Genomic DNA, 12,254 nt, shown 5'->3' with positions numbered 1-12,254 from the left:
CATGTCAATGGATCAGCACGAGAAAGGGCAGGCTGTTCCCCTAATGCCATCCTGCCCCAGAGACAGGATTTGGGGAGAGTAGCCTCCCAGTCTGGGCTGGCCGGGGGTGAGGACCGGAGCAGCCCCTGCTGTCCACCCCTGCCCAAGCGGCAGGGAGGGTGGAGCTCGGAGCCTCTGCCAGATCAGAACCCCTGTCCAGGTGTCACCTCCCCACCCAGGCCCCTCTCTCAGATGAGGACAGCGTCAGAGGGGCTGCCGTAATGGGGTAGGGGTGCAGGGCCGCCAGCTCCAGCTGCGCCCTCTGTCCTTTGGGTCCCGTGCGCTCGTCCTGCCAGCATCCGCCGCGCACCCGCTGTGCTCCAGTGGCAACTCTGCCACCTGCCATAGCCACTTGCCAATTCTGAGAGCACGTGGAGACCAGCGGTTTTTCTCCTAACCAGACTAACCAACTGAAATACACCTCAGAAAGTGGCGGCTGTTTACAGCGGAACTACTACAGGGTGTCTTGGAAGTAGCCTGAAGAACCAACAAGACGTTACAGAGAAATAATGATTCTGTTACAGGAGGCACAGAAGGTGTAAGTAAACGGAGGGATGCGCCCTGTCCACGCATGGAACAGCCTAAGGCAGCGCAGACTTCCACCTTCCCCATCCTCCAAAATGTATTCGGAAAAGGAAAGGCCATGAATACCTAAGTCATTAAATAAGGGAAAAGGAGAATGTGGGGGACCTCCAACAGCATGTGGGATCACGGAAACGTGCTGCTGCAGGGGAGAGGCCAGCCCCTGACTGGAGGTGTCCGGGTTGTTGGGAATGGAAGCAGCCCGACTCCCTCAGTGAGCAGTACACAGGTAGAACGGGTGGGCGTCGCTCAGAAACGCTGGTGAGTCTTCAAAAGCACAGCGACCCCCGGACTTCCCTGGCGGTCCAGTGGCTAAGAGTCCGCTCTCCCAATGCAGGAAGCCCGGGTTCCATTCCTGGTGAGGGAACTGGATTCCGCGTGCATGCTGCAACTAAGACCCGGCGCAGCCTAAATAGATCATCCTGGACCGGGGCACGAACCCGTGTCCCCTGCATCGGCAGGCGGACTCTCAGCACGTGCGCCACCAGGGAAACCCCGGATTGAATTACTGAGTGAAGTTGAAACTCCAGCTATACTAAATATTTTACAAAGAGCACGTGTAGATCCTATTACAGTGGGATGGGGACCTTTTATGAAAGAAAAAGAGGTGATACAGCGAGTCTTGCAGGCAGTCTGCATGAAGGTGGCAGCTGGGCTCTGCGCCAGAGACCGAACCCAGGAGGGTGCGAGAGGGATGGTGCCTGAAGGTGGGCACGGGGGTGTCGGAGCGGAGGGGGTAAAGGTCAGGAAGATGCGGGCACAGGCCGACCGGGAGAATGCCATTGCCCAAGGCAAACGGATGGGGTGATGGGGAGGAGGTGCAGGGCTAGAGAGGCCGCGGGACCGCGTGGAGGTGACGCGGGGTGGGAGGGAGGGCACCGGGGCGACGGCTGCAGTGCACAGGCCGTGAGGAGACGCCCCGCAGCGTCCGCCGGCCGGCTGCCCTGCGTGGGGGGCGGCAGTCTCCCGTCTGCGTCCGCAGCAGCCCGGGTGGGTGGGAGCCTCAGCGCCCACGGTGGCGGCCAGGCTTCGGTAGAGAGCAGAGAGCGGGTGCGGGAGGCGGACGAGGGAGGAACCCCTCTCCGCGGGGCGGCTCCCGGACGCGGGGCTGGAAGACGGGAGCCCAGGACGCGGCCGGCCCCACCGCATCTCCGCCGCGTGCAGCCACCGCCGACCCTCGGGCGAGGGGAGCCCCCCCACTCGGCCTCCCTCTCCTCCCTGCCCTGAGGAAGAGGAAGAACCATTGTTCATTCATTTTATTTAAATATTTTTTGCCAAGTCATCACCGGCGCCGCATCTGCGTGCGGGGGTGGGGGTGGGGGGGGCGGGGGGGCGGAGCCACGCCGCGCGACGCCGCAGGTAAACAGCCCCCTCCCCGCGGCGGGACCGCAGCCGCCGCCCGCCGCTCGGGGCGGGGGTCCCGCCGCCGCCCCCGCCGGAAAGAAGCGCCGGGGCCGCGCCGGGGCTGCAGCCGAGGCGGGGGCGGCGGCCCCTGCGCCCCCCGCAGCCCGCGCCGGCCCGGGCGGCCCGACCCCTGACCCGGGGGGAGGCGGCGGAGCGCCCCCCGCCCCCACCGCGGGCCCCGCGCCCCGGGTCCCCCGCGCCCCCCATGCACCACCTCCTGGAGCCGTCCGCGGACATGGCGACGGCGCTGCTGGCCGGCGAGAAGCTGCGCGAGCTGATCCTGCCCGGCGCGCAGGACGACAAGGCGGGCGCCCTGGCCGCGCTGCTGCTGCAGCTCAAGCTGGAGCTGCCGTTCGATCGCGTGGTCACCATCGGCACCGTGCTGGTCCCCATCCTGCTGGTCACCCTGGTCTTCACCAAGAACTTCGCAGGTGAGGCCGGAGGCGCGCGGCGGGAGGGGCGCGTGCCCTCCCGGGCCACCCTCGCTGCGCCAGCCGCCGCCGCGGGCCTCCCCACTGGGGCCGGCCGTGTGGGCGGTGCCCCGGGGTCTCCCCGCAGACCCTCAACACTCCCCCACCCTTGCATGTATCGCCGGTCGCTGGGGCTGCCTCCCTGACCCCTCTCTTCCGATGTATTGAATTTACCTTCCGTGGGCTCACACCTGGCGGACCCGGCGGTTCCAGGCATCAAGGAGATGTGGGGTCTGGTGTGGAAGAGGGGCGACCAGAAGGGGGAGTGGGCAGGGTCTGAGGGAAGGAGGAGTGGCCAGGTGGGGACCAAGAAAGGAAGTTACAGGTGATGGGGACAGTGGACACCAAAGCACGGCCTCTGGGCAGGGTTCTGGGGCAGGTGGTGGGATGAAGACCCTGAGAAGTGGGCAGATTCTGGTCGGTTGGTGGGGGGGGGGCACTGGGAGCCTGGGCAGGTCTTGGGCAGAGGCTCCCCAGGGCAGGCAGGGCCTGGAGGAGCAGCAGGCATTGGTGGGCAGTGGACCCTCCTGGCCTCAGCAGCAGGCCCAGCGCCTGTGAGGCTGATGCAGGTAGAAGAAGAAATCGGACAAGGGCAGTGACCACGGCAGCGTGGACGGGATGAGAGGTTGAAGGTGCCGTCAACAGACGTGGTCCTGATTATATTCAGTGCATTTGGGGAGCACCTGAGGGCCTCCTAAGGAGAGGTGACCCCAGGTGAGGCAGGAAGGAGGAGTGGGCTCCCGGGGCCCAAGGGTCCACACGCGGCAGGTGGGTGGGCGGCTGGAGACGGGAAACGGCCCCCCACGCAGGGTCTGGCTGGCAAGCGGTCTCAGGGCCCAGATGTCCAGGGAGGCCCCTTCGCAGCCCATCGGCCCGTGGCACAGAGGGCGCCTCTCCCCTGAGGGACGTGGACAGGCTTCCTTGCACGAAGGACTCACCCGTTAGGGGTCCCTGTGGCATGAGGGTGGACGTTGTCCAGACTGCCTCATCCCACCCCGGGGGGGCCCTCCCGGCGTCAGCACGCTCCCCAGGAGCCTGGGGGGGAAGTCAGGCTGTGCACAGGTGTCTCCTGGGGCAGCCTTGACACATTAGCACAAGCTTGTGACTCCAAATGCTAGAGCCTTATCGTCTCACAGTGCAGAGGCCCAAAGCCCAAAATCCAGGTGTGGGCAGGCCATGCTCCCGAAGCCCCAGGGAGAGTCCCTCCTTGCCTTTCCAGTTCTGGAGGCTCCACAGTCCTGCGCCTTCCTTGGCTTCATTGTGGCCGCATCACCTGATCTCTGCCTGCATTTTCACACCTCCTCCTGGGTGTCTGTCCAAATTTCCCTCCTCTTATGAGGACACCAGTCATTGGATTGGGGCCCCCTTGATCCAGCGTGACTCATCTCAACTTGATCACATCTGCAAAGACTCTTTCCAAACAAGGTCACATTCACAGGGACCAGGGCTTGGGGCTAGAACATCTTTTGGGGGAACAATCCTACCCACTCCAGATGCACATGGTGGGGCAGGCTGAGGACTCAGTCGCCGTCAGGCGACCTCCTGTGACAGGGCCCCCACCTTGATATCCTGCTGTGAACCAGCTCCCCCCACGTGGGGGGGCCTCAGCACCTCTGCATCCAGCCAGGCTGGGCTGCTGGGTCTCCCCGAGTGTGTCCTTCATCTCTGCTCCTGGCGGTGCCCTTGGCCTCCCTTGCCGCCTGCCCTTTCACACCCACCTGCGTGTGTCTGGGGACACTCCTGGGCCCGATGCTGGTCGGGAGGGGCCCGGTGCCTCCCTAGCGAGGGTGAGGCAGGCCTTCTGAGCCAGGGCAGGCGGGTGCCGGTCCTGCGGCCCAGCACCCCGCGACCCAAAATCCACTCGGTGGAGCACGTCTGGCGCGCGGGGCCCAGGTCTGCCCCATGGTAATCCTGTTCCAGGTCACAGAGCAAATGGGGGGTGGCGGTGGCTTCACAAGCTCTCCCGCTGCTGAGTGACTGAGGCCGCGGAGTCCCCTTGCTCCCACCGCGGTTCGGGGCAGTGGCGGCTGCCTCTCCTGCTCTCCTGGATCAGGGTCCGTCTGCCTGGCGCTCCTCACAGAGCTCAGAATCGTCCCCGGGTCCCTTCTCCAGATCTGAGGACAGTAGGGGACCACTGCAGTGGACCAAAGGGGGGCAAGAGGAAGCAAGGTCAGAAGCTCTGACCCTCAAGGGGCGCTGGAGGCCCCTCCAGCTGCATCCCCCGCCCCCAGGCAGGAGCACACCCGACCCGTCCTCTCAGCACTGGGTCACCATCCATCTTCAGGTTCCGAGCCCAGAGTATGTCCTGCCACTGCTGGAAGGATCCACGTCCCATCCATCGGAGCCCGGCTCAGCTCGAGGGGACCCGGCGCTCACCCCCACCAGCCCACCCAGCGCCCAGATCCTCACCTGGTGCCCTGGCGCAGGGGGCGGGGGTCCGACGTGTCTGCCTGTTGGTGACACGTGGGCAAGCAAGCACATGCTGGCCGTTGGGCTCATGGTGAGGAGATGGCCCGGCGGGGACCTTCCTGGACGCCGGGGCCTGTGCGCATCCCCGGGCTGGAGGGTGGCAGGTGGCGGGAAGGCCCCGGTGGCTCCACAGACACCCGCGCTGTGCAGACCCGTTCGGTGGTGGATGGAGGGTCAGCCAGGCGCGCGGCCAACAGAGAGGATGGCGGGGGAGCGGGGCGTTGAAGGGCTACCGGCTTCTCCAGATGTTATGTGGGCCCTGGGAAGGGGGGACCAACAGCTGCTTTTTCCTAAAATAGCCAAACGCAGGCAGACCTCGTTTCATCGTGCTTCGCAGATACTGCGTTTCTCACGATTTGAAGGTTTGTGACAACCCTGCGACGAGCAGGTCTCCTGGTGCCATTTTTCCAACAGCATTTGCTCAGTTCGTGTCTCTGTGCCATAATTTGGTAATTCTCACAATATTTCAAACTTTTTCCTTATTAATACATTTGTTACGGTGACCTGTGAGCAGTGATCTTTGATATTACTATTGCGAAACGATTACGACTCGCTGAAGGCTCGGACGGTGGATAGCATTTTTTAGCAATAAAGTGTTTTTAATCAAGGTACGCACGTTGGTTTTAGACATACGCGTAGCGTGTAGACATAGACCACAGTGGAGTATAAACAGTGCTTTCATACGCGCTGGGGGAGAAAAGAATTCGTGTGACCTGCTTCGTTGTGATCCTTGCTTTATCGCGGGCGTCTGGGACCAAACCCTCGACATCTCCGAGATGCCTGTAACGGGTGTGCCTCTTCTACCCTCAGTCAGGCAGGGTCTCCAAGGGAACTGGGGCGCTCGCGCTGGGAGGGGACGCTGTCGAGGGCTGGGCTTGGCCTGGGGACCGGGAGCAGCCCCGGGATTGCAAGCGAATTCAGAATCGCACACGCGGCTCCTTCCCCGAAGCGGCCTCGCAAGCCCTGGCTGCTGCTCTGGCTCGATGTTCTCCACGGCAGCGCAGTCGGCCCCGCGCGCTCCGCGACGGGGTCTCTGGGAGCACCCGGGGCTGCGAGGGCCCTGGCCCCGGTGTCCTCTCGGGGCATAGCCAGGGGCGCTCGGGTCCGGAGTCCACACAGTGCCATCCTCAGGAAAGGTGCCCTGGGCGAGCTGGCTGGGTCTGCGGGTCCCTGTCGGACACCCGTGCTGGCACCGCAGTGTTTGAGCGCCCGGTGCCCAGGCCCCTTGGCTCAGCGGTCGCCCTCGCCCCCAACCAGAGTCCGGCCCAGCACCCAGGCCCCTGCATGCAGCTCAAGTCAGGACATGTGGCCACAGCTCTTCCAGGCCAGGGTCACTGCACACGTGTGTCCTGAGGCACCGGCATGACACATCCGGTCTCTGCTAGGCTGTTGGACCTGCTTTGCAGGTCAGGGAAAGACAGAGACCCCGGTGTAGAGCCCGAGAGGCCCTGGAGCTGGGCCTCTCCTGAGCCAGGGCTCATCCCTCCTCCCCTCCCAGCAGCCAGGGGGCCGTGGCAGACGTGAGAGGATGTGGGGACCCATGGGGGCCCTGCTTCCATCCACGGGTGACCCAGCTCCCCTGTGCCTGCAGCACTCACGGCCAGGGGACAGGCCCCCTCCGTGCCCCAGAGCCGCGGCACCCTCCCAGTTCCCCTGGGGCCTGGACCAGGGCCCTGGGGGGGTCCCAGGGACCTCTCCCCGCCGTCCTTTTCCCCCAGAGAAGAGCGTCTGCCCTTCCTTGGCCTGGAGTTGGCTGTGAGGACAAAAAGCAAGTGAATAAAATGCTGTCTTCTCAACCACGAGGGGGGATCCTGTGCCTTTTCCACGTTCTCTGAGCCCAACTCACCGCTAGGCCCCAAACCTGTGTCCTTGTCAGGGGCCTTGGGATGTGGGTACCAGCGTTTCCTGACCCAGCCCCATCCTCGGCCAAGCCTGTCCCTCGTGTGCCCACGGCACAGCCTCCTCACGGAGCCCCTGGCCTCGCCACCACAGCCGAGCAGAGCTCACCGCCCGTCACTCCTGCCCCCAGCCCTCCGTGACTCCCCAGTGCCTGCCACGTGGAGCCCCAGGTCCTGCTGCTGTGGCCGTTGGACCACACCACCTGGAACGAGCTGTGGGCCCCACTCCGGTGACCCTGAGGCCCACCTCAAGCCCCCCTCAACCCTCAGGACGGTGCGGGGCTGCCACGCTGGTGGCAATGGCTGGGGCTCTGCGTATGTAAGAGGCCAGGTGACCTCCGTGCGCTGGGACCGAAGACACTTGCGGGGTCTCTGTGCCCAGATGTGTAGCTGGCCCCCTCGGCCCCTGCGAGGCACCAGCAGTAACCTCAAAGGCCGGGCTTAACGTGGGGCAGGCCTTGGGAGGGGCCTGCACAGACAGACAGACAGAGAGGTGCGTTGGTCCCCGCTGCTTCCTGGTCTCAAGCCTCGTGGGGTGAGGGCCATAAGCTGGAGCGGAGGGAGACTCGGCGGACCCGCCCTGGGGGCCGTTCTTCGGGGCGCGAGGGAGGGTCCAGGCTAGGGCGGGCTGGCATGTATGCTAGCTGTGGTCAGGCTGGGGGCAGTGACCTCCTGTCAGTGGGACGCTGCGCTCTGGGCGGGCGCCCGGGCTCTGCCACTTGCAAGAGGGCACACGTGCCCAGTCTGTGGTGACGAGGACTGGAGCCTGGCCTGACAGCCGAGCGGCCCCGCCTTCAGGGGCTGTGAACGGTGACGCCTGCCCTGAGCACGGCTCCGAGCCGGCCAAGCTCTTCCCTCTGAGAAGCATTCAACGGGAGGCCCGGCTGGAGGGCAGGGTGGGGGGGGACAGCGTCCCACGTTCTCCGCTGTTGGTTGGCACCTGTCCTTACCTGGGGGGAGACAGCTCAGTGACGACCGTTTTTCCTGCGTGACATTGTGGGCTGGATGGTGAATCCTTCCTGTCGGATCCCCGGGGTGGCTGCCCCTGCCCACCCAAGTGTCCGGGGACCCCAGGCCTGCCCTTCCCCAGGACAGTGGGTCTTGGGGGGACACTCCTCAACTCTCAAGAGCAGGCAGGGCCACTTTTGCTGTTCCTTAGATGTGCCACCATAACCGGCTCTGGGTAGGTAGGACCCGGCCAGGACACCTGCCCTTCTCAAGATGGAGCCCGTGGCAGTGCCAGGCTGGGGGCTGGTCCAGCTGTGCCACTGGAAGAGAAGCCCCAGCTGAGTGGTGTGGCCTGTGCCGCCCTCCCTAGGACTCGTCCCTGTGTGCACATGGGGACGTTATGGCACTCGGAGGGGGGCCTGAGGTTCCAAGTGCAGGTCGGCCCCCCAGGGCGGGGTGGGCACGGCCGTACCCTCCACCTCCAACCCCCCTCTGTCTGTGCCACGGCTGACTGCAGTACGTGGGGGGCAGGGTACCCGGGGGGAGACGCACGCCACCACGCTGAGATGTGCGGAAGGGGGCTCAGCGCAGGGCAGGCGGGAGGGGTCCGATGCCCGGCTCGCCCCCAGCCCGCTCTCCTCTCTGCCCCCAGAGGAGCCCATTTACTGCTACACGCCGCACAACTTCACCCGCGACCAGGCGCTGTACGCCCGCGGCTACTGCTGGACGGAGCTGCGGGACGCGCTGCCCGGCGTGGACGCCAGCCTATGGCCGTCGCTGTTTGAGCACAAGCTGCTACCCTACTCGCTGCTGGCCTTCGCGGCCATCATGTACGTGCCCGCGCTGGGCTGGGAGTTCCTGGCGTCCACGCGCCTCACCTCCGAGCTCAACTTCCTGCTGCAGGAGATCGACAACTGCTACCACAGGGCCGCCGAGGGCCGCGCGCCCAAGATCGAGAAGCAGATCCAGTCCAAGGGGCCCGGCATCACGGAGCGCGAGCGGCGTGAGATCATCGAGAACGCGGAGAAGGAGAAGAGCCCCGAGCAGAACCTGTTCGAGAAGTACCTGGAGCGCCGCGGCCGCAGCAACTTCCTGGCCAAACTCTACCTGGCGCGGCACCTGCTCATCCTGCTGCTCAGCGTGGCGCCCATCTCCTACCTGTGCACCTACTACGCCACCCAGAAGCAGAATGAGTTCACCTGCGCGCTGGGCGCGGCCCCGGGTGGCGGCCCGGCCGTGCGTGTCACCTGCAAGCTGCCGTCTGTGCAGCTGCAGCGCATCGTGGCGGGCGTGGACATCGTGCTGCTCTGCTCCATGAACCTCATCATCCTCGTCAACCTCATCCACCTCTTCATCTTCCGCAAGAGCAACTTCATCTTCGACAAGCTGCACAAGGTGGGCATCAAGACCCGCCGGCAGTGGCGCCGCTCGCAGTTCTGCGACATCAACATCCTGGCCATGTTCTGCAACGAGAACCGCGACCACATCAAGTCGCTCAACCGGCTGGACTTCATTACCAACGAGAGCGACCTCATGTACGACAACGTGGTGCGGCAGCTGCTGGCCGCGCTTGCGCAGTCCAACCACGACGCCACGCCCACCGTGCGCGACGAGGGCGTGCAGACCGTGGACCCCAGCGCCAACCCCGCCGAGCCCGAGGGCGCCGCTGAGCCGCCCGTGGTCAAGCGGCCCCGCAAGAAGATGAAGTGGATCCCCACCAGCAACCCGCTGCCCCAGCCCTTCAAGGAGCCTCTGGCCATCATGCGCGTGGAGAACAGCAAGGCCGAGAAGCCCAAGCCCGTGCGCCGCAAGACGGCCACCGACACGCTGATTGCGCCGCTGCTGGACGCGGGCGCACGCGCCGCGCACCATTATAAGGGTGGCGGGGGCGACACGGGCCCGCCCCCCGACAAGAAGCATGCCCGCCACTTCTCCCTGGACGTGCATCCCTACATCCTGGGCACCAAGAAGTCCAAGGCCGAGGCCATGCCTGCCGCCCTGCCAGCCTCCCGGAGCCAGGAAGGAGGCTTCCTGTCCCAGGCAGGGGAGTGCGGGCTGGGCCTGACCGCGGCACCCACCACAGGTAGGGACGGGCAGGGCTGGAGGGGTGTGAAAGGGGTTAAGGACTGAACCAGCTGGGTGGAAGCAGGGGGTGGGCAGGGGAGCCAGCTGCCGGGGTGACGACAGGCGGGACCCTCACTCGAGGGCCCTGTGAAGCACACGGGATGAAGGGCTGGCGGGGACACACGGTAAGGTTGCGCGGCACCTGAAGAAGGTTCTGGAAACGGGCGCTGTGCTCCTGGGGCGGCCGGAGCCCCCCCAGGCCGGCCGCTGTGTGCGGGAGCTTCAGAGCCTGAGCGGGCCAGGCGGGAGGAGGGGGGGCAGCGGGTGGGGAGAGGCGCCTGCAGAGGCTCTGTGCTCTGGGCTGTTTGCAGATGCGCCGCTCCCCACGGAGCCAGCCCGGGCCGCGCTGCCCTCGGGGGGCCCGTTTCACATCTGCTCGCCCTCCGCCGCCCCCGCCACGGCCCCTCTGTCGCCAGCCAGCCTGGGCAAGCCTGACCCCCTCGCCGTCCTGAGCCGCAACGCCACCCGCCCGCTGCTGCATATCAGCACCCTGTATGAGGCACGGGAGGAGGAGGACGTGGCCCCCCGAGCGACCCCGGATGTGGGCAGCCTCCTCACCATCCCTCCCCCACAGCAGATCCTCATTGCCACCTTTGAGGAGACAAGGACAGCAGTGAGTGCTGTGGAGTTCTGAGGGGACAGGGCTGCCCAGGCCGTCGCAGGCCCCCCTGCATGACTGCAGTGCGCCACTGCCCCCGGCGACCCTGTGGACGCGGCCTCTGCTTCGCCCGGCACCGCCCGCACCCTGGCCTCCTGTCCGCATGCCACGGGGCTCAGCACCTCGCCTACCCGGCCCCTCAGATGGCACCGTCGGGGCGCTGGCTGGGCCAGGGGCTGGCCGTGACCCCCGCCCGTAGAGCCCGTGGCCAGAAAGGCCCAGAGCCACACACCGCCCCCCCCCCACCCGCCCCCTGCATCAGGCGCTCGGCTGTGAAATGAAGAATTTATTTTTTTAGTTGATTTTGGCCCCATGAGGGGCTGGGCAGTGGCAGGACAACTCAGGAGAGAGCTGGGGGTGGTGGCACCTCAGGGCTGCCCCCTGCAGGGAGCGGGAGCCCTCGGTGGGAGGGGCCACCCTCCAAAGGTCAACGTGCACTTTCTCCTCGTATCCCGACAAACCTGTATTTTACTATGATTACTGTAACTAGCGAGTATATTTATTACCAGGAGGCTTCAGACGCATTCAAAACAAAGGATGTTGTGTGTGTGAGTGTGGGAGCGTGCGGGAGAGCGAGGGCGCCAGCGTGCCAGTGGGTGTGTGCATTAGCGGTAAGCGTGCGAGTGTGTGCGTGAGTGCGCACGGGTGAGGCTGGGCGAGGGCGCCAGCATGCCAGCGAGGGCAGGAATCCAACGCAATAACCACGTCCCCTCCAAGGCCATCAGCACCCCCCCCGCCCCGCCCGAGGGTCCACGACGCTTCCGTGGGAGCCCAGGGCCGGCGCTGGGCGGGGCCACCCCTATTACCTCAGCCACGGCGACAACGTGACAGTATTAACAAGGTAGCACCGAGCATATCAATAAAGATTATTCTGATACCCCTGAGTCCTGAGTGGTCCATCCTGCCGGAGGCCTGTGGTCCAGCTGAGGCCTCCTGTGTCCAGGGCCTCCACCCAACCTGCACGGGGTGGAGGTGCTGGGGGCGGGGGGCCGGCAGGGCCGTGGGAAGCGCCCCGATGCCCTCCAGGTCGCCTGGGGGCCCTGCTGCATCCACAGCTGAACGAGAACACACAGTCCTCGTGCGGTTGACACACCGTGGTCTCCAGCTAACGTGCGTGCATGCTGGGCCACGGGGTGATTCACAGACTCAGTGGAGATGGAGTGCGCCCTCCCAGGAAGCCGGCCCCCCCATCAGATGCTTGAGGGCAGGGGCTGCCAGGTACACTTGGGGGGAATAGCAAGAACTGGCAGGACTCAGGAGGGCTTCCTGGAAGGGGTGCCCCTGATGTGCTCTGGAGGTGTTCATGTCATGGGGATCGCAGGCGCGGGGGTGCTTTCCTCACCAGGCCCAGGATGCAGGTGGGGATGAGGCTGGCCCCGGGGCGTGCACCAAGGAGTCACACACCCCACAGGCCACAGCAGGAGACCCCGAGGGTCTGAAGAGAGGCTCCTTGGAGGCAGGTAGCTGGGGCAGCTGGGCCAGAAACCCCTGGGGGCTAGACCAGGTGGGCTGCGGGCCTCAATCACAAGGGGGCTCAGGCGAGATCGGGGTGGGACCACCTGCTGCACCCTGTGGAGGCCTGACTGGTCTGGCCTCCTCGAAGCCCCTCCACAGGCCCCTCCCTGGAGCAGCCTTGAGCTGGGCAGGCTGGGCTTCCCGGGA

General features: G+C 65.6%; 1 protein-coding gene across 1 annotated transcript; it reads left to right on the top strand.

The window, feature by feature from the left end:
* The first annotated feature begins 2,230 nt into the window (after nt 1–2,230).
* Nucleotides 2,231–10,568, top strand: PANX2 (pannexin 2). Its single transcript, XM_065887798.1, has 3 exons — nt 2,231–2,456; nt 8,463–9,893; nt 10,246–10,568. The coding sequence occupies exons 1-3, from the start codon at nt 2,231–2,233 to the stop codon at nt 10,566–10,568; spliced, it is 1,980 nt and encodes a 659-aa protein (XP_065743870.1).
* The last annotated feature ends 1,686 nt before the right edge of the window (nt 10,569–12,254 follow it).

This window comes from Phocoena phocoena, chromosome 11 (assembly GCF_963924675.1).
Source record: "Phocoena phocoena chromosome 11, mPhoPho1.1, whole genome shotgun sequence".
In the NCBI taxonomy this organism is placed as follows: Eukaryota; Metazoa; Chordata; class Mammalia; order Artiodactyla; family Phocoenidae; genus Phocoena; species Phocoena phocoena.
This window is presented reverse-complemented; position numbering and strand designations above follow the sequence as displayed.